The following is a 22,005-nucleotide window of genomic DNA, read 5'->3' on the forward strand; positions in this document are numbered from 1 at the left end:
GCTGATGCTGAACAAAGCATGGTTGCGGTTGCACAGGTTGTTTCACGTGCGATTTGAATATCGTTTCTTTCAAGTCAAAATAGCACAGCAAGCCCCTCCCCACCCAGGCCTCTCCCCCTAGTTCTCATTTGTTCCCCTAAAGGGCCTCCAGCCTTTGCTGTATATCCCGTCAGTCCAGGTGGCCCAGCCTGAGGAAATGTCGAGCCGGCAGGTCCCCAGGGCTCCCTGCGCTCAGCGTATTAACGGTGCGGCCCCCTTTCTCCTGCCACAGATCCTCGATGTGAATCAATCCCATGATGCAACATGCCTCCCCAGCCCCCGCTCTGACGATGATGGCCACGCAGAATGTCCCTCCCCCACCCTACCAGGACAGCCCGCAGGTGAGTGTCGACTGACCAGATGACGGGGAAGGGGGTGCGGTGGCCTTCCCCCGGGCGGGAAAGAGCTAGGCCTCCCTCAGCTGTATCCTGGCCACTCTGGGTTCTTTCCCCCGCCCCACTCTGGAGAGCCGGCAAACACACACCCCTGGAGGTCATGTCATTGCATCTGACAAAACCAGGTTCAGATCCGACTTGAGTAGCTCTGTCACCAGCATCTGGGACCCTTGTCTGGGGCACCCAGTCATGGTCTTGCCCCCACCCCCCACCCTGCTCCCCACTCAGAGCAGATATCAGACAAATGCACGGAACCCCTCCCTCAGATCCAGATGTCGGTGAATCGCCTCTGCGTTTGAGTATCTGGGGAAACTTCTTAGAGGTTCCTTTGCACCAGATCCCCCCTTAACTGGTCACTGGAGCCCTTATCACTGGAGCCCTTCTCTGCCTGCCCATTCCAGGAATCGCCCTTCTGTTCAAGATTCTGTCTGCTTCTTTCTAGAAAAAGGCCAGGACTGTATCTCTACACTCTCCAGCCATTTCCTCCTGGTTCCCAGTTTCCATCCCCCAGCTCAGACACAGCAGCCCCCAAGTTCTTCTGAGACTCCATCCTGGTTGTATCTCTTGAGAAGGCGGCGTCTTTGTGCTGTCTTCCTGTTGTCTCCTCTCCTCCTTCTAGAGGACTGGCCCAGCTTTTGTGACTTGGGCTCCCCCAGTCCTTTAGACTGACACTTCAGATCCGTGCTTCCCCTGTGCGCACCTTTCTCCACACATGGTTTTCTGGAGACTCTGAGTTAGTTACGTGCTGGACTGTCACAGACGCCTCCACTCTCCGACCCTTACCTTCACTTTCTCCTATTTTCTCTACCTTGGTCCCTCAAGTCAGTATTAGTTCATTTGGTGTTTATTGAGTATCTGTAATATGAAATGTGGCCAGCTAGAACATTCATTCATTCATTCATTCAACAAACAGGCAGTGAGAGCCTACTGTGTGCCAGGCAGTCCTTCTCATGCTTGACCCAGCAGCTGGTCTTTGCTCTGTCTGATGTCCCTTGCTCCTTAGCATTTCACACATGGCCGTTTTGAGGGGCCACGTGGAAGATCTGTGCAGTGTGAAAAGGATATTAAGGTGCAGATGCGGGGGGGCAGGCTTTTGCTCACATTAGGTCCTATGACCCTGACACCCCCAGCCTAGTGTGAGCATATAATGGCTGCTCAATCCATCCCTGTCGCCCCCTCTTGCCCCAGGAAATCACCACATTACAGAATATCCAGCGTGTGGACCACCACCGACTCCTCTCCCCCTTGAAAATCCAAAAGCACTCGTCGTTCCCAGACCTTTGAGCACACGTCCTTTTGTCCCCATCCCTGTTCTAACATGTCAACGCCATGCTCCTTCCTGGGCTCTCCCCAACCTAGCCTCATATGCAGCAAACCCTCTGTCCATGTCATTAGCTTTCCACGAATGACCGTAGGCTCAGACTTGGCATTTACATGGTCCTCTATTTGAAAACTTCCAGGTGTGTGACACTATGTCCAGCCTTCCCCTCCATAGTCAGAATGAAGTACAGGAGGCCTGGGCTGTAGGGACCCAGGCACCTAGGGGTCATAATGGGGGACGAGCCTCATTCTCCCTCAGTGGACACAGACCGCATCCTCTCGTCTGCTCAGGCAGTGTTGGGGATCCCTGGGGCACTGATAAAGGGGCAGGAACTTTGGCTCTGTTTCTTTTGTCGTTGGATACTGCTCTCCTAGCTCCACAGTAGAAATGGGGAGTGGACACGGGGTCACTTCCTGTATTTAGCCAGCGGTGGGTGCAGAGGACTGCGTACACAAGGCTCAGGGACAGAGGACGCAGGGCCAAGAGCTCAGGGAGCATTGAACTGGCATAGCTTATGGCTGCTGCCTCCCTCCCGCCCACCCCACGCCTGCAGGGGCAGCTGGGAGAAGTTTGGGTTTGGTGCGGATTAGCCAGAGAGCAGCAGCAGGACCCATGTTGTCTAAGCATGCTGATCCAGGTGTAGTTAAGAACAGGAGCCTGATTTAACTCTCAGCGCACAGTCGAGAACTAATACATCCCAGCTGCTGGGGGAGGTGATAGATGTGGGGCTGCAGCTCCTAGGCACTCGGCCCCCCAGAAGCCACCATTGAGCAGCCTTTTGAGGGAGGAACAGAGGCTCCAGCTCCCCGTCTAGAGCCTCAGAGTAGAAGCCCTGTGTGCGGACTGTCCCAAGGCTCTCCTCTCTGAGGAGCCACCAGAACTTCGCCATTGAATATATAGTTATAGCAAAGGAATGCGTTGCCCTGAGGAAGCCACACATCTATTTGTAATCCCAAGCAAGGTCCAGGAAAGAAGTGTCTGACAGGAAGTGTCAGTGTCCATGGTAAAGTGACCAAGCCGAAGTCTGGGGTCCTTATGGCCTTAGCTACTCCACTGGGGAGTGGGAGTAGTCAGGGCAGAGATGGAATGGATGGGATGGAGGAGGTGAATGAGACCCCCAGGACAAAGACCTCTGACTCACGGGGAAAGGCACTTCTCTCCAGAGAGAGCTAGACTTTCATGTCAGTTGGCTTTGGGAGGCGGGGGGGGGGGGGGGGGTGGTCCGTTCTCCACACTTTCCGGGGGCTTCTGGAAGTGACTCCCACATAGGAGTGTCTTCAGTGTGAGTCTTCTGCTGGGGAACCTGCTCTGATCCTCCTACTGTCTTCCCTTTGTGCTGTCAAGAGGCTGAGCCCAGCTCCTCAGGGGACGCCCCGCTCCACTGCCCTCCTAAAGCTCATTATCCTAGAGAACCAACTGTTCTTTGACACTCAATGTCCTCAGGAAAGACAGGCCTAATAGGAACATGGGTCAGGCACACAGGGGAGTCACTTCCAAAATTGGGCTCTCTGGAAAGGGACTCCCCACTTCCTCCTATTCCTTTAGGTCTCATCCCATTACTTCTGGACCTGGTATGACTTGTTTCCTCAAGGCCTGGACAGATGAGCACATCTCTCTATCACCTCCTTGGAAACCCAGTTTCTTCTACAGGCAAAAATGGACAGTCTCTGATACGAAGTCCCCAAAATGAAAAAGGAAGCGAGAAGCAGAGCCCTTCCTCTGAGACCCACGCAATCGTTTTAATAATGTTCCCGTTGTGCTAAGGGCTAGCAATACTGAGCATAATCTATTCAAATGCACAGGAGAATCTCACTTTGGAAAATTAGGAATCTGCATTAAAAAATTCCCAAGCCCCGGACCTTCTTTATAATAAATTAGAATTTTTTTTTTTCAAGGCAAGTTCTTAACTTGGCAATTTCATTTTTGAAGTTTGGGGAATAAAGTTATTAAAAATGAGGGAGGTTTTTTTTTTCTTCCCATTTCAGGAGAGAACCGTTAATGGTTATGGCCCCATGCTATCTGGGCACAAGCCAAGTGGTATGATGGCCAAGCAGCTTCTGGCCCCATAGTTCCGTCTCAGTCCATCCTGGGGAAACTGTGATTACTTGTAAGGATGTCACTCTGTGTTTATTGTGCACTAAATGCAGACCATAAGTTAGAAAGATGCAAAACCAACAACCCACTGAAACCCTTCCTGTGGCCTGCTTCCTCCTTCTGGTGGCTTCTGCTTAACTTCTGTTAGAGCCGCAGCGCCCTCTATCGTCTAGCTACAGTACTTCGATTCCAGCATCAAGTCACTGAGTCCTTGATCCTCACTTTATGCCCTGAGAGGTAGGGGCAAGTCACTGGGGACTGTGGATTTCTACAATGATTGTTTAATGAAAACATTGTCTCCAGGGAGACGTGGCTATGAGCTAGGTGTGTGGTCCCCCTGTTCGGTACATGCTGTTAATTCCTACATCACTCTTTTTCCCTCTTCTGCATCTCTGCAACAGCCAGCCTGGCCATCTGTCACCTGGACTTTCCCAACCCCCTCCTCCCGCTGCCCCAACCCACTGCCACCCCACACCCCAATCTCAATGGAACTCTAAAAGTTGTGTTCTCTACTTTTCTCCCCTCCCAGCAAGTCTCCCCCACCCCCTCCCAACCCCCGAATCTTCAAGGTAACACAGTCACCTTCTCATTCCTTCTGGGCATATACCCTTCATTCACGTATTCTGTCTTCACCTCTGAACATCATTCAAGTTCTTCTACTTCCTGTAACACTCCACACACAATGTCCACGCCAAGCAAAATTCTCCCTTCTGCAGTTCCATCGGCAAATTCAGGAAACCATTCGGATTTAACCGTGAAAGGAGTAGCTTCCCCTCCCTCACCTTACCCACACACACCAACCCCTGCTATCAGCAACCTCCCCCCACTCTTCCTCAAACACAGACACATACCTACCGTTCCACAAATATCTTTGCCCTTGGCTTATAGGCAAGACAAATATTTTATCTGGTCTATTTGTGTATGTATTCAATGTTTAGTATTCCTCTGTCTGCATGTCCCCGGCGTGTCGGGCTACATGAGCATTTGACCAGAAAGCAGACATCCCGGCAGGTCCCGGTCTGTCCCACTAGGTGCAGCCCCCTGTGGATGTGGGCACTCAGTTACCACTTTAGGAACAAACTGGTACGTAGGTAGCATGACTTGATGATGGGTGATATTAAAAATGTTTTGGCCATTCACCCAGGATTAGTGACCAGAGGGAGGCAAGGCAGGCCAAGTCAGAACTCTTCGATCAGGACCAGTATGGGAAGCTCATTTCAGAAGGAAATCAAGCATGTGCTTGGGACCCTTTGGCATAAGCTGCGTTCCTCCATCCCCTTCCATCCTCCTGCCGTCCCCGGAGTGAGGAGACTGGTGCTCAGGCCCCAGAAGACTGTGCATGGAGATCTGGGGTCAGAAAGATGCTGTCTCACCTTTCCTTCAAGAGGAAGGCTAAGGCCAGGCCAGGCAAGACCCGCCTCTCTTCTCCCCCGCCCCCCCCCCCCCCACCAGGTACCTTCTTTCCCTCCCTCTCAGAGCACCGTTCCTACTGTTCCTACTCTGGGCAGAGCTAGGGGAGCTGACATCCTGGGGAAGCTGGATGGGCTTTGATCAGTCATTAGGATCCCCATGCTGGTTTCATTAGCTGGAGGCAGAGGGGGTGGCTGGGGCCCCTGGCTGTGAATGGCCCCCATCCAGGCCATGCAGCTGTGACGGGCAGCACGAGTTCAGATGTTTTCACACTTTCCATTCCTCTCATCTCTTTAAGGGCTGGAGCCCCCTGCCTTGCAGGGCCCTCTGCTCAGCTGCCTGTGAAACACATTCACTTTGCAGCAATAGAGTTAATTCAGCAGCTTTGAAAGTCCCCCTAAGCCTTTTCTGTGGTTGTGATTGACGGCTCCCTCTGCCCCTGGGGGCAACACCCCAGGGACCATATGGGTGACCTGCCTTCCCTTGCTTTGACTCATCAAAATGGACTCTTCTCTTTCTTTTTTATTTTTTACTGGGTCTTTCTTCTCTTTGTGCACAGTGACCTCTCTCCCTGGCCTGCTTGGGCCACCCATGTTTTTAAACCGGACATGTCCCCAAACTCCAACTCACTCAAGACCTTCATTCCTCATTGTGGAAAAGGCAAAGCAGCCTACAGGTCTGACCAGGCGGGCCTTTGTGTCCCCGACTTAGGAGATGGTAAGCTTGCAATAGGACTTCTGAGCTCGTGAAGAAATGCTCCACTGGTCTTGTGTAGGTTTTTTATTTGATGAACTTATACCTCAATTCTGACATTTACCAAAAGCACAGAGATTTGATTGTCTATCCTCTCACCTCCAAGCAGTAGATGTGTGCCCCAGACAGCTACAAAAATAGTTAATGGCCCAAGTACACAAAGCTTAAAATAAATCAGGGAACAGGTGATCAAAGTCCGCAGCGGACCTGAGGAGCACTTGAACTTACTTTGCCTCCCTTTCCTGTGTGATTTTCTAGGAGCTGGGGTGTCTACATTGCCTAGAGAGAGGGGGATAGGTGAGCAAGGCCCCAGGGGTGCTTACTGTCCCTGGAGTTTGTGGTCTGGAGAAGTGGGATGACTCCACATGGCAGAAATTCAGGAATCCTAGGCCTTGGCCCAGCTGCACTGCTGGTGAATTACACACATTTAGGCCAGTCATTTCAGTAAGATTTCTTTCATCCACACATCCATTCAATAAATACTGAGAGCTTCCTGTGATCTTGCAGAACTTGTGCTAAATACTGGAGATATGAAATGAATAGTTCCTGCCCTAATGGAGCTTATAGTCCATTTCGGCCCTTGGTTTCGGCATCGGTAAAATGGGAATAACTGTGTCCTCCCTGCCTCACAGGATTGTTGAAAGTGTGGGCATGAAAAGCAGAGTACTCTTTCCCAGCCTCTTTTCCTCCATGACCCTGACATTGATTTTTCACTCATTCTCTTCTGTACATCTTCAGTAGCCAAGATTGCATTGAACTTTAATTCCTTTTTATTAGGAATATGATAGCAATATCAAATATTTGTTTCTAGCTGTAAACACACCCCCTTGCACACAAATGCACACACACACACACACACACACACACACAGAGGCACATACCTAGCACACAGAGGCACACACACACTGGGATTCTGATATACCCACTAACTATACTGGAAATCACTGGTTTGGGACTGTCATATAGGTGAGGGTTCTCCAGAGATGGATGGGAAGGGTGGGGAGCAGACAGTTGCCAGGAAAGTGCCCAAGTGCCCTTTCAGATTTAAGTTCACAGCCTTCCTCCTATTAGCCACATGTCAGTAACACCCCAGAAGTGCAGACAGGGCCAGTGAACATTTTACAAGACTCGTTTTATAAACCACTGCCTACAAACCCTTTTAAAACTAATGAATTAACTAAGACCCCTCATTTTACACCACAGAGGCAATTTTTCTGTGGTTTGTTCTATTCAGTCGGCCCTGGGATCAGAATATAGGTGACCTAGGCCTGCTGTTCCAGGAGCCCCTTCAAGTTAAATTGGTCTGGCCTGGGTCTGCTTTCAGATCGTCCCCCCTCTTCTCCCCCTCTCCCCCAGTTCTGACTGGGTCAGGGGACGTTTAGAGGAGCCCTTGCCAACCCTGAACCTTTTAACACCTCCCTCGCACTCATTCTCTCGCTCAGTCTGTCATTCAGTCGTTTAACAAACACACTGGGAGCCTACTGGGAGCCAGTCATGGTAATGGGAGCTAGGAAACCAGTCCACTCAGGAAGACAGACCATTAAGGGCCCCCAAGTGTTACAGGCGTTAAGGTTCAAAGCATACACAGATGAGCCGAGTGTCCAGGCTACCTAGGTCCGGGGGCTGTGGAGTATTGGAAAGGCTTCTGGGGAGACTTAATGCTCCAGCTGAGTCCTGAAAGAGGGGTAGGTTTACATATAGTTGGGAGGGAGGGAGGGAGGCCAGGGAAACGTGGACATTTCCTGCTGAGGCAGCTGGGAGAGCAAAGGCATGAGGATGTAAATCATCGGGCATGTTCAGGCAACCCTACATGGTAGGGTCTGATCAGGGTACAGCGTAAGGGAAGGGGGCTGTACTGGAGACAAGACCAGGGTCAGCGAGCATGCCCGGGCCTGGAGTACCCTGTGGGCTGTGCCCTTCCCACAAAAACATCATTTTTTGGCCTTGCCCCCTGCTGCTTCCCACCTATTGGGGCCAAATCCGATGTTTACCAAATAGCTTCAAGCCCTGACCTCCTCCCAGGTCCTTGGACTCTCTCCTGGTTGTGAGGGAACCAGATCCTGCCCTGCCAGCTTGCCCGGGCACCGCAGAGAGTGCCAGCTCCCGGGCAAGCCCAGCCCAGCCCAGCCCTGCTGGCGCCCCAGCGGCCCCTAGTGGGCCAGGTGCGTGCAGCCCCCCGGCTCACCACAGCACGGTGCTTCTGTGGCCTGGTGGGGCAGATACTGGGAATGGGCAGCTCCCACCTTGCCCGGGTCAGGTGGAAGGCTCAGAAGAGGGGCTTTCCTCTTTGGAGGGGTGTTCCTGCTGAGTCACGCTGAGAAGGTGCAGGCCTAGGTTGTACAGGGTTGGAACAAAGGACGCTGTGAGAGATTCCTGGGTGTCGGAGACACAAAGAGCACGTGGGGGGAAAGGGCGTATGTAGGGTGACACTGGAAGCGTGGGTGCTGAGGTGTCCGGGGCAGGGTATGGGCAGGGAGTGGAGTTTGGATTCAGAGAGAAGACTAGCAAAACGGAATCATAAACATGCTTGGAAACCAAGGTTTACCGAGTGTCCACCGTGTGCATTTCACCCTCACGTATGGCTTCCCTGTAGCCCTGGGAAATGAGATTATTAGCTCCATTTGTCCCTGATGGAGAAACTGAGGCTCAGAGAAACTGAGTCAGTCACCCAAGGTGACATAGCTGATGAAGAGTGATGTCTCCTTCCACAACACCATGGCCCCCTCTCCCTGCGCCTGAACCCAAGCCTGCCCCACCCCCCCCGGGTGCTTACAAGAGAGCAGGTTCCTTCTACAGGGTCAGGACCCCCTCCCCCTCCAGGTAGCCCGTGGTACAGAAGCAACAGAGGCCAACTCTGAGGGTGGGCTGCAGATTGTGGGTTATATTAATGATAACTACCATACGCTATTAAGTGCCAGCTGCTTTGCACACATTATCTCATTTAATTCTAACAACACTGCACCTTAGGTATTATTACTCTCATTTTATAGATGAGGGCCCTGGAACAGAAAGGTTGAATAACTCTCCCAAGTCACACAGGCAGAGAGTCAAGTCCAAAGTAAATGCTCATGCCAGTACATCACGCTATGTCCCATGATCTCCAGCCCTGGGTGGGATGCCTGCTGCTCCCAAACAATATGTAGGCACGAACTGTGACTTCTCTTTTGTGGCCTGAGGCATTCAGTGTCAAGAAAGCAAACCTGCAGCTAAAAAGGTATAATTTGATGAGAAGCCTATCTACTCCACACCAGTCATGCCTGCATTCAATAGATATTTTGGATACTCTCGCTGTCAAACACTGAGGCTATAATTGTAAACCGAGAAGACATAGCCCATGCCCTGCAGGGTCCTACTGTCTAGTTGATGACAGAGGCAAATAAGCACAGGCGGCTAAATCGTGTGCTCAGGGCCTTGGGAACACAGGGCAGATGGGCCTGACTGTCGCCAGAGCTCAGCTAGCATCCACTGAAGGAGGCAGCAAACCTCATGACAGTGGTGACTGGTGGGAGGTAGGAAGCGTCACCACCGGTTCACAGATGAGGAAACTGAGGCCCTGAAAGGTAAAGTTACATGTGCAAGGTTGGCCAGTGGTGGGTGGCAGAGGTGGGATTCAGTGCTACTTGATGCCAGTGTCTCCTGTGGGGTGCTGGAAGGACTCCGGTGTCGTCCCTCATCCTGAGTCCCCCTCCCCACCTCCCAGGTGCAAAAGAGAGAAGCCCTGAATGGAAGCTGGCAGCTGGCAGTGATGGAAGGCTTGTAGCCCATGGGATCAGGCTTCCCCATCTCTAGATCACTGTGACCTAGGTCGCAGGTCCTTCCTCTGCAGCCTCCCAGGAACGTGAACTCAATAGCACTGAGCCACCTTCAACTCATGAACCACCCATACCTTCCTGCTTGGGCTCCACACAGAAGGACTGTTTCTGGGATGACCCATGACTAGTGTTTGGGGAATGACTTGTGTATGGGAGGCCTCTTGGGTGTTGTGGAGAAGCTGGACCGCAACGAGGACAAGTAGCTGCATGGGAGACCCACCAGCATGGCTAAGAGGTGACACTTCAGCCCATTTTTGGCTCCCTTCCTTTCTGTCCCCTTTGTCACTTGATAGGGAAGCAGGGGAGTCTGCCCATTCTCCTCTTCAAAGAAAAAAAGCTCTTAGTTCTTGCCCTAACAGTTCGTGTAAACTGTGATTTCTAGCAATTTCTTCACCTCTGTGGGCTTCAATTTTCTCATGGAAAATGAGAATGACACTAACTTATTGCACAGGATGACGGATGGACATGAAAGCCTATAGAGGTATTTTATTAGCTCATTAGAACATAAGTGCCACTCTCCTCCTACAGTTGGGAAAGGGTGGTACTTAGCAGAAATGAAAGCATGGATGGGCGTTCCAGTGTCCGTGAGGGCAACGGGAGCAGGTAGGGGAGAGGAGCTTCTCAAGTCGTCAGCACCTCTCAAATCACACCATGGAGCATCTCCTACTCATTTTCATGGTCAGACTATATGGTCAGAGAAGCTGACAGGTTTGCCTGCACATTTTGCCTTCCCATATACGCAGTTTGCAAATGTCAGCTCATCCCAGTCCATTTTCGGATGGGGCGGGGCTCGTGAACTTTCATCTCAAGGTGTTTCAGACCAAGAATCTGGGCCCTTCCGCTCCAAGCTTAAGGCAGGGCCAGTTCTGGCTGAATGATGGAGAGAGGTCCAGTGGTTATAGCTTTTATGGAAGGAAAGAGCATGGAATGGTGGCCTCAGGGTCTTTGCCCCAAGAAAAGGACTCTAAGGTGAACCCTAGAACCCTGTGTGGGCTCTCACAGCCCCCCATCTCTTGCTGTCCCCCTTTCCTGGCCATTAGTCATTGCCCTGTTCTCTTGATTACTCCTCACAGCCTGTGTGGTATTATCCCTTTTTTAAAAAACATTTTTCTAAAGCTTATTTCTTTATTTTGAGAGAGACAGAGACAGTGCAAGTGAGGGAGGGGCAGAGAGAGGGAGAGAGAGAATTCCAAGCAGGCTCCACACTGTGAGTGCAGAGTGGGCTTGAACTCACGAAACTGTGAGATCATGATGTGAGCTGAAACCAAGAGTCAGGCCCTTGACTGAGGGAGCCACCCCGGTGTCCCTCCCTTGCTTTTTACATATAGGAAAACCAAGAGTCAAAGAGGTCAGGAAACTTGCCCCCAAACATGTAGCTAATCATTGACAGAGGAGCTTCAAACCCAGGCTCTCAGATTCCCTGCTCCTTCTACTCACTGAGACCTTTCTGATCTTCGAGAAAACTCTCAACATATTGTTCAACTTTGCCTCTCCTTCTCTGTGCTCAGTTCTCCTTGTCGAAAAGGGACTGTCCTTGTGTCTGGGCAATGCCATACCCACACCCTGTTTGCCACCAAGGCAGAAGTTCCAGAGTTCTCTGAAGCCTCCTTGTAGAAAGGTTCAGAGTCTGGAGTGGCCGGTCCTGAAACCAGCTGTAAACATGCCAAGTGGCCACGTAGAGTGTGTATAACTAGTTTTTTTACACACCAGACAGAGGAGAACCGGACAAAGTTACTTGGAGAGAATGCCTGACACTAGGTGGTCTAGTAAATAGCTGACAGCCAGTTCGGGGAGGGGCCCTGATTTGTAGCATTTGCCAATTTCCATGGTGTAAATGCTCAACCAGGCCACTTTTGAGCCACCGATGTGATATCAACCAGCTTTCAAAAGTCCAGAAGATTTAACAGTTGGCTTTCACCAGCCAGAACCAGGGAGCTCCAGTATGTTATGTCACTTAATGACCCTGCCCTACCCCTGGTCCCTCCAGCCTCTCCCCTGCTCCTGCTCTGGGCGTGCCGCCCAGGAACCTCCCAGAACCTCCACGGTGGCATCCCCTCCTCCAGGCCCTGAGGCAGCTGCTGGGGGGCTGCTCCTTTGGAGCTCCAGTTCTTGGGAAATGGAAGTCTCTGGATAGAAAAGGGGATCTATTTGGAGGTAAACACTCATTCTCCAAACCTGGAGAAATGCAGTTTGCTGACTTGGCCCCCAGGAGCTAAATAAATCTGAATTATTGTCCCGCTCAGAGCAGATCTGCTCTCTTCTGCCCCCACCCCGCAACCCTCCCTGAGCCCCAGGAACTGCCTCTCAACTGGGGCCTCCTGGGATGCCAGCGAGTGACCGCCTTTGATTTATTCTCATTCTCTGCTTCCCTCCGTAACCCAGCAGTCTTGCCTAGAAAGGGGAGGTGAGAAGAAAAGGAGTATCTCCCCTCATCCCTCTCTCTCTTAGCTCATCTTCACAGAGGTCCCCTGTGGATTCCTTCAAGGACACAAGGAAATGTACCCTTAGTGGGCAAGGCAGAGCCATACCAGCCTTCCCTACACTTCACCCCTAAACAAGCTCTGTGGACATAGCTGTGCCTTGCTTTAGAAAAGAAGCTCATTTTGGAAATCGTGTGTTTAATGACAACAACCACCCCGCCATCTTGGGAGCCCTTCAGAGTTTCCCAAGCACTCCCACATTCTGTACACCATCTCGTCTGAGCCTCTCGTCAGCCCCACGCAGCCGGTGGTGATTGGTAGAGTTCCCCGATGTGTCTGAGCCTGTCAGGGTGGGGACTTCAGAGGCCACCCAGCTGGAGCCTCCAGTCCCCTCCACAGGGGACCAGCTGATCAGTCTCCACTTGGCCGCTGGCTGCCGCAGTGGAAACTCACGCCTCCTGGATGCAGCCCATTCCGGCCTCAAAATGCTCAGGGGCTTGGAAACGTATTACTTGGGTTGAGCCCAAATCTGTCTCTGTGTGATACAGGTTGAATGCATTGCTTTGTCGTTTGACCCTTTGGGGGCACGCAAAGCAAAGCTGATGTAATCGAATCCCTTGTTCCGATATTCAAAGGGTGCTCTCGTGTCTCATCTCCCCTGTCCCTCAAATCTTCCTTACATATCCCAGATTCAAATATTCCTCCCACGACACAGTGCAGAATGCCTCCACCAGCCTGATCTATCCTCTGAGTGCATTCTCCTCCACTGGTTTCAGCAGAGACGAATGAGACTAGAGGCTTTATGTGAGTCATGCTTCTGTTAATGCATCCTCAGATAGCGTCAGGTTAGGTTGCTTGTCTTGTTTTTTTTGACAGACACATTACACTTTGGATGTATGAGCCTTCTGTCAACTCAAACACTGCTGTTAAACCGTGTCTCTCCTGTTCTGCACTTATATTATTGATTTTTTTTTTTTTTTTTTGGCTCAAGTGTTAAAAGTGTTACATTCCAACTTAGTAGATGCAAATTAATCTCATTAGACTTAGCCTGTGGCCAAAATCTGTAAAGATCTTTTGGATCTCAGTCTCATGTCACCTATAAATTTGCTGAGCATTTCTTCAGACACCCTCTAAATCACTGATAAAAATATTGAAGAAGAGGGCTAAGGAGAAAGCAGGTGGCACTATCCTAGAAGCCTTCCTCAAGCGGACATCTATCCTTTAAATGTCATCCTCTGGGTATAGCTTACTAATCCACACAGTTGTCCCCCAGTCACAGCTCTCAGTGTCTTCCTCAAGGGTGTCATGGGAGGTGCCTTGCTGATGTCTGTATGTTTTCCTTACCTGCCAGCATAGTCATTATGTTAAATCCAGAAACTGAGTTCCATGAGAACAGGCACTCATCCTCGGGACCTCAGTGCCTACCTAGCATGGTGCCCAGTACGTTGCCAACAACTCAGGAAATATTTGAAGAAATGACTGCTTACATTAGTGGATGAAAGAAACTGGCCCAGATCAAAGTGAAGATTAGCAGTGTTTAGTTTTTCTGATTCCACCTTCTTTCTCTATTTTGAAAACTGGAACATTTGTTTCTACTTTCGTCCTTATAGCACCTCTTTAATACTCATGGATCCTAGGGGCGCCTGGGTGGCTCAGTCAGTTAAGCATCTGACTTTGGCTCAGGTCATGATCCTGCGGTTCGTGGGTTCAAGCCCACGTCTGAGCTGTCAGCACAGAGCCTGGAGCCTGCTTCGGATTCTGTGTCTCCCTCTCTCTCTCTGCCCCTCCCTGATTCATGCTCTGTTTGTCTCTCTCTCAAAAATAAATAAACATTAAAAAAAAAAAAACTCCTAATAATGCTATGTGAACTTAAAAAAAAATACTTATGGATCCTAAAATGACATCAAATGGCTTACTGATGAGAAAATAAGAGTTCAGGAAAAACAACGGATTTGCCCAAGGTCAAAGGCTAATTATGGGAGACAGCAGGATTCAAGCCATTGTCTGCTGGCTTTAAAGGTATCAGGATGCTATGTCTAGCCTCTGATGCTGAGTTTGGGTGAGTCCCCCCAGTTCAGCTGACAATGAGAAGGGTGTTTCTTCCTAACAAAAAATGATGGGGAGCCAGTACAATAAAGCAGATATGTCTCTTTTAAGACATGAAAGATCTCATTCACCACCTGTCATTCATTAATTCATTGATTCAACAAATATTTATTGAGTATCTACCAGTGCCAGGCTATGCTGGGCCCTAGAAGTACAACTGCTAATCAAGCCCTCTTTGAGCTTAAGTTAGTTGGGAGTGGAAGAGAAAATCACTAAGCAAGTAGATATATAGTAACTGATCATAGAAAGGCCTATGGAATGAAGCAGAGTATGGGCATAGGAAGGGACAGAGGGGCTCTATTTCACTCTGAAGACGTGACATCCAAGCAGAGATCTTAAGAAAATGAGACAGCAAAAGCAAATGTCTTGGGGATAGCAACAGCATTAGCAACGATGTGCCTGAGTTGACGGGAGAACTATACTTTTTCTTCCAAAAAGCAGGGACCTAGATCATATGATGAGTATTCCAGCTATAAAACATCTGATTCTTTTAAGATGTAGTCATTCATTCATTCATTTTCTCAACAAAGGCTAAGCACATACTCTGTGTCAATTGGATGCTATGGATGAAGGTGTAAACAAGGCTTCAGTGAGGAAGTCAGACAAGTGTATCAGGCCCAACAACACTGGTGCTATGGACAGGCTGGCAGAAAAGAATAGTTGAGGCATGTCACCGTTCATGACATTTTAGGGATCCATTTGACTAGAGAGAATATATTATAAAAGCATTAAACTCTGTAAGGGTGGTTATCAAAAAAAATGTAAGCCATCTCATAGTTTCTTAAAATTTTATATAGAAAGCCCAACATATAACATTAAAAGGAGTCGCTCTGATTGGCACAAAATTTGGGGCCTGGGGATACCTTCAAAAACATTACATAGGACGAAAATCACAGCCCTAAATATTTGTTACGGCTGAGAACAAAAATCTGTCCGGTGTCCACTAAAACCTGCTTATCTCCAAACACCCAGGTAGACCAAATTTGGGGACCCATTCAATGATCAATCAAAACCATTAAAACAGTTACTCCTGTCTTGGGTTAAACAGAGTAAACTTCCACCCAAATGAGAACTGATTCAGCTATTTTTTTTTTTCCTGCTCTTCAAAGTCATGAAATCAACTTACTACTGCCCAGTCCAGCCCAAATGACTCATAAGCACAATTTAAAGGGTTCATCATTTTGGCTTTTTCTGCTTCTTGGCAGAGGTCACCACCCTAATTTGCATTAAGAAGAATCAGTCGTCTCTTCTAAAGAGTGCCGGTGCACCACCTGGTTTTGTAGGCTCCTAAATTATTCTCTAAAATGTTCTCACCTAGGGAATGCTTCCTTCTCACTGTGGCACGCAAACAAATGGATGCTGGTTGCACACCCACCGTTCCCTTGCCCGCCTTCTCTTGTTCACACACACGCCACAGGCCGGGGCGGGCCTCCCAATTCCAGCTGAGGAACCGGCTGTCCTGGCCATACTAACCTGTCCCCTCCCCTTTTCTCTCTGCAGATGACAGCAACTGCTCAGGCACCCTCTAAGACCCAGGCTGTCCACATCTCTGCACCCTCAGCTGCTGCCAGCACGCCTGTGCCCAGTGCCCCCATTGACCCCCAGGCCCAGCTGGAGGCTGACAAGCGAGCTGTGTACAGGTAGGAGACACTTCAGCTGTATTGAAAGCCCCCGCCCCAGTCAGCCTCCGGCCCAGCTCAGCCCTGGGAGAGGAGAATGCAGGCCAGTGGGTGGGTGCATAAAGACAATGCCCAACAGCTGCTCTCCTCACCGTCTTCTCTCTCAAATCCATCTGGACATCCCTCAGCTGGCCCATGTGGATTGACGCTAGCTTCCTGGGATTGTCTGGTGAGGGCCAAGAGGGCCCGGGGAAGCATCTTCCTGGAGGATCCTTTTGTCATCCCAGCTGGGGATTGAGCCCTCTTGAGCATCAGAAACCCTCCGCTCAGCAAACTGCCACCTTGAGAGGCTCTCCTCGCGTGTCCGCCATTGTGCCTTCACTCCAGCAAGCCCAGGGGACATCTGCTGGTCCCGTCTAGGACTTGGCATTACACAAACTTTAATATGCCTGAAAATCACTGGGAGAGCTTATTAAAACCCGTATTTCTGGGCTCCGTGCTCAGAAATGCTGAATCAGTAGGTCAAGCTATAGGAAGAGGAATATGACTTTTTAAAAAGCATTCCAGGTAGATCTAATGCAGCAGGTCCTTTTTTGATCCATGATTGTCTTTGTTTTGTAGCAAGAGGCGTGGTGTGTGGCTGCGTATGTTCTGGCACCCTCCTTCCAGAGGGGGAGTGTGCTGAGAGCCGGCAGCTGAGAGCAGGGCCAGGCCCTGAATGTTGCGGAGGCTGGGAGGGGCCCAGGGCCTGTCTGGTTTGTCCATGTGGTTGAGAAGATGCAGTCCTCTGAGAGCCGCCCTGGCAGGGATGTTAGTCATCGTCTTTCTGTGGGGCGCCCACACGGCTAGAAAAGACGCCCGAGTCAGCACTCAATATGGAGGTGACACCCTAGCGCACGCTCACTTGTGTGAGCACATACATTCACGTGTATCAGCAAACGCGTCTTACCTGTGTCTGGACACACACTGCAGCAGGTGCCAGTATCGTCACATGGGGAACGATCCAGCCAAGATGAACGGGAAGAAGATTGATTCCTTCCTCACTCCTCCCCACGGTGACAATGCTTTTATGGTAATGGTGGTAATTATTGCTGTTATTATCATTATCACTGGCATTATTTTTAGTTACTCAGATGAGCCGAGTGCCTCTAATGCCAACACGGAGTCCAGAGCAGTGAGCCCTGATCCATAGGTCCTGCCACGAGGGTCTTTCCCAGCCCTGCTGGAAGAATAAATCACCATGCCTGTGCCCCGCTCTGCCCAGTGCACTGGCCAGGCCCTGCTGCCTGCCGGGAAAGAACTCTGCTTTGGACCCCAAAGAACTCCCACATCTGGTCACGGTACCTGTCAGAGAGACTGGACACTCCTGTCCTCCTGTCTCTCCTTCCTTCACACTCTTGTATTGAACCCTTACTATTAATATGTGGAGGCGCTGAGCTGGACTCCCAGCGAAAGAGGGTAAACTATCAAAGCAAACGCACCTCTGTTCCCCATCTCTCCAGGAACAGATAGATAGGCAGGTGAGAAACCAACACAGTGTGGTCAGAGCTTTAACAGAGAAGGCTTTACCGAGGAGACAATATTTGAGCTTGATCTTAAAGGCTGGTGAGAGAGTCCACCAGGAGAAATGGGCTGGAGTAGAGCCTTCCAGACAGAGCAGAGCCTCTGTGCTCCCAGAATGGCCAGTGGCCAGAGCATCTGGGTGTGGGGAGATGAGGCTTCACAACCACCTGGAAATTAAACTGCGAGGTGGGCTTGTGCTTTTGTGGTGAACATGAGAAGGGAGAGTACCATGGCGTCTGAAAACCACCTGATGGTCTGATGGCTTGGGGGTTAGAGCCATCATACTCCATGTAGATCATTGCTACCCATAGTATGGCCCAGGGGCTAACAGCACTGTATCCCCTGGGAGTTCTTGAGAGACGCAGACTCTTGGCCCCACTCACACCACGTGATCTGTGTGCATCATCCTGGGCACCTTCACAGACAGGGGACCTGTGGTGAGCACAGATCATAGTCTAGAAAGACCCCTGGTTCGTGATACAACAGAAAGTTTCTGGACACCCAGGCTTGAGTCCCAGCTCCTTTTGTGTACTAATCTCTGTGAGCTTGAGTTTCATGACAGAAGCTAACCAGTAGGTTCAGTAAGATTGTTGAGACGGCTCATGTAAGCACCTGGTGCTGTGGCCCTTCCCAAGATCCCAGGCTCATTTCCCACCCAGGCCAACCTGCAGGAGATGTGGGTCACCTCTCCCGTGGGAGCTGTTCATCATGATGTCACTTGAAACATAAAGGCCCAGACGGTCCTCCAACCAACGCTTCTTCCTGCTCACCTTCACACCTGAGCTTTACCTTCTCCCACCGGGCTGAGCCCCCAGCAGCCCTCAGCCTTTGCCCAAATTGTCCCTGCAGCTGTCTGACCGTGAAGAAGGAATCCCAGGTTGGTTGCCACCAATTGCCCAGACAAACATGGCCACCCGGCATCTCAGGACAACCAAGAGAGCTGACACCAGCACCTTCGCCCGGCTTTTCTCCGCAGTCCCTCCTGCCCAGGGGCCTGGGGTTTTCTCCCACAACCACACCTCTCCCATTAATACCAGCTGTTCTCTCTACAGCCATTGCAGGATGACCGGGGAGGGAGCTCAGCCTCCTGAAGGGTCGGGTAATTTTAATTAGATTTGCCTGCCTTGGGGCAGCCTGGCTGCTCCAAAGCACATCAGGGAGTCAGCATTTTATGTCAATAAATGTAACAAGACTTTTCAATTCAGATTAGTGCCCAGCGCCGACTTCTGGGAGATCCCACTGTGGCCCCTCCCAGAACCACAGATGAAGGAAGGGTGGAGGGAGCCCCTTTCTGACCAGGCCCCTGCAGGGTGGCAGGGGGACAGTGTGACAAAAAGGAGGGGTGTGCCTGTGAGCCCTTGGAGCGTCCAATGCCCCTGAGGTTCTATTTGTGTATAAAGACGTGTTAATGAAATGTATTGGTTCCTTCTGATGTGGAAAGTGTGTGTGTGTGTGTGTGTGTGTGTGTGTGTGTGCACGTGCGTGTAGTGGGGGTGAGGGGAGGCAGTCTGTCTTTAATTGGATCATACCAGAGCATCATCTGGGCTAATCAGCAAGGCAACCAAGAGCTCCCGCTCAGATTAATGATTGCAGTCTAATCCGAGCAGATCCCATGATTGGATGCACATCGTGGGTAATTGTGTTTGTGGCCCAAGAGCAGTGCTGAGAGGGGGTCTGAGGAGGGGAGGCCCTGTGCAGTGAGGACCACCACAGGTTTGGACCTAGTTCAGTTCTCCCCTTCCCTAGTCCCCCACCTCAGCCCTGGGACTTATCCCCAAGACGTTCAAACTTAGCTTGGACTGCCCCACTCCACCCCTCCATGCGGATGGACAGTGTTAGGTGCCGTCCAGAACCTGGTGGTTAGATGGCCAGGCGTGCAGAGATAGGGCCAGGAGGGTGGGGTTAATCCAGCTTTCACTCTCCCTCCTCCCCTCCAGTCTCCTTCGTTCCCCTTTGAAGTGAGTGGGTTCCCATGGAAACCATGATGTCCTGGGGAGCAAGCAGAGTGGCAGACAGCTAGTCCTGGCCAGGTGCGAGGTGGGGAGGAGGTCGGCCTTGCTGAGAAAGCTCTGCTAAGGCTAAGGCGTTGGTTCTCTCCCACAAGGCTGAAAAGCTCTCCAAGAACTGGGGAATGGGCCCGCCCAGCGCAGAAGTTACCTGCTATTGATAGGAATGCAGGCTTGAGCGGTGAGAAAGTGGCAGGGGTAGGGTGCTTTGCTTCTGCACTTAAAATGCTGGAGAATCGAGATGCCGTGCAGGTGGAGAGGGCGGCTGACGGCTACCCACCCTCCCCCCCCACACCCCGTATTTCTCCTCTGTGGCATGGCTCACAATTAAGTTGATTTCATCAACGGTATTTGTTTCCCCCACTAGATGGTTAACTCCATGAGGGCAGGGTCTATGTCTGTTTTATTCATCGACCTATCCCTGGCGCCCCATACCATACCTTAGAGTCAGCAGCTTGGACAGAGTGTGTACTAGAGCTTGTTGAATGGATTGATTAACTCAGGCGAGGCAGCACCTCATAAATACACCACAGTTCTAGGCTGGTGTGCTGGCTATCAGGGGCGAGGCGATAACAGAGCCCTGGTTCGTAGCATTTGCTGAATTCCACTGTGTAAATGCTCCCACCAGGGCCCACTTCAAACTACCAACACGATACCACTGACCAGAGTTGCAAAGGGGGGCTCCCATCTGGCTCTTGCCTGCCTCAAGTACAACCCCCATACAGGTAGGCAAGTTACAGGCCCACAGTCTCTGATTTTAAACAGGTCGATACATCTTATAACCAATTCTTTGGAATGGTTTTATTTTTATTCATACCTTTAGCCACGAGCCCACACTTCTCTGTTGTCCTCATGGGCCTGTGCGGTCTACTCCTGGGTTCTAAATTTGAAATGTTCTCTCTTAATGAATTAACTACTTCACACAGTGCCCAGCACGAAGTAGGTGTTTGCAATTGTGATTTTTCACCGTTAACCCTGAGGCAGTGAATTTTCTCCTTCCTAGTTTCTACCCAGCACCGTCGTCTCTTCCCATCTGCTTGAGCAAAGCCCTGCCTTCACCCCCACACTCCCATCTTCTCCAAGTGGATTCCAGGCCCTTCCTGGTTTACCCGTTAACAAAAACTCCTTCCTGGGAGCTTCAGAAACCCTGCATCAAACCAGGCTTCACCTCCTCTGCAGTGTCCCAGCTTCGAGAATCTTGACCTTGCCCTGTGGTGCTTCGGGTCTTCAGGACAGCTCCATCCCCCTCCTCAACCACAGACTCAGAACTTCTAACCCGTGCGTGACTACCCCCGAGCAGCTCATGCTGGACTCCATCTCTGGTTCAGTAAGAGCAATACACATTTCTAAAGCCCTGTCTGTGCTCCACTTCTTCCAGCCTCATCCAGACCGGGTCCCTCTAGAATGCACACTCACTTGGGGAAGGATCGGAACAGGGCAGTGGCAGCGTTCGGATCACTCTATTGGAAGAGACCATCCTTGTAAAGGTCACTGAGGCTCCGGGCTTGGTCGTGGCAGCCCTGGAGTTAGAGGTGTAAATGCAGGAGAATGGCCATGCTGGGCCGTGCCACGAGCCCTAGAAATAGAGTTGGTGATCGCTAGCTTTGTCACCTTGGGTGAGTTAATCTCTCCGAGCCTCTGTTTTCTCAACTGTAAAAAAGAAAATAGTAATAGCTAGACTAAAATTAGAGAATACGGGATAATACCTGACACACAGATCAGTGTTTGCTGCGTGGGGTGGGGATGGGGTGAGATTGTTTGAAGCAAGAGGGGCCAGCATGTGTCCCCATGGCGTGTTCAGGATGGGAAGCCGTCTGGTGCATTCAGCGGGGTGGAATTCGGGGTTAGGAAATGGGCCTTTACATTTAGATCACCTGCGTTTACATTCTGGCACTGCCCTAGGCACTAAGCCTTTCTGGGCCTCGATTTCCTCATCTGGAAAACGGTATTATCTCTTCATCGGGGTTGTTGTGAGGAATCCATGAGAGACTGCACATTACGTATTTAGTAAAGAATCCCGCATTTGGTGAGCGCTCTGTAGATGTTAGCGGCTGTCAGATGTTTGGGGAAACGCAAGCAGGGGTTGGTCAGGCTAGAAGATGCTAGAAATGCTGAGAGGCGAAGCAGCCAGAGGCAGGACTGGAAAGGACCCCCCAGTCAAGAGGTGTCTATCTTGCAATTCAGTTAAATGTGTAGTGAGCTCTGCTATGTGTCAAGCGTCGTGTTAAGTTCCAAGAGGGGTTTTGAATAAAGAAGAACCAGCCCAGGGAGTAGGAGAAAGATAGACATAGAGAGCGGCTCTAATAGAAACTTGGCACATAGTATGGACTCAAAAAGTATTTGTGGAATTGACTGCGAGCCTTCTGACCACAGTGCAGTGTGGGAGAGTTGCACTGCTTTTCCCCAGGGAGGTGAAACCCAGGGGGAATGATAGCTGAGCTGGTAAATGGGGTGGGAGGGACCCCCG

At 50.7% G+C, this 22,005-nt stretch overlaps 1 protein-coding gene across 13 annotated transcripts in view; it reads left to right on the forward strand.

Annotated features, from left to right (window-relative positions):
- PKNOX2 (PBX/knotted 1 homeobox 2) overlaps positions 1-22,005 on the forward strand; it is a 317,612-nt gene that overhangs the window by 237,767 nt on the left and 57,840 nt on the right. For 12 of the 13 annotated variants that reach the window (XR_006194095.1, XM_042907054.1, XM_042907051.1 and 9 more), the window contains 2 exons: positions 272-380; positions 15,851-15,990. Coding sequence is in view for 12 of the 13 variants with exons in the window: in XM_042907054.1 (XP_042762988.1) it covers positions 294-380; positions 15,851-15,990 (227 nt within the window). In the remaining variant the exon portion in view is untranslated. Of the gene's footprint in view, positions 37-271; positions 381-15,850; positions 15,991-22,005 lie in introns of all 13 variants that reach the window. The other variant, XM_042907057.1, reaches the window with a different exon arrangement.

The sequence above is a fragment of the Panthera leo genome, chromosome D1 (genome assembly GCF_018350215.1).
Source record: "Panthera leo isolate Ple1 chromosome D1, P.leo_Ple1_pat1.1, whole genome shotgun sequence".
Taxonomy (NCBI): Eukaryota; Metazoa; Chordata; class Mammalia; order Carnivora; family Felidae; genus Panthera; species Panthera leo.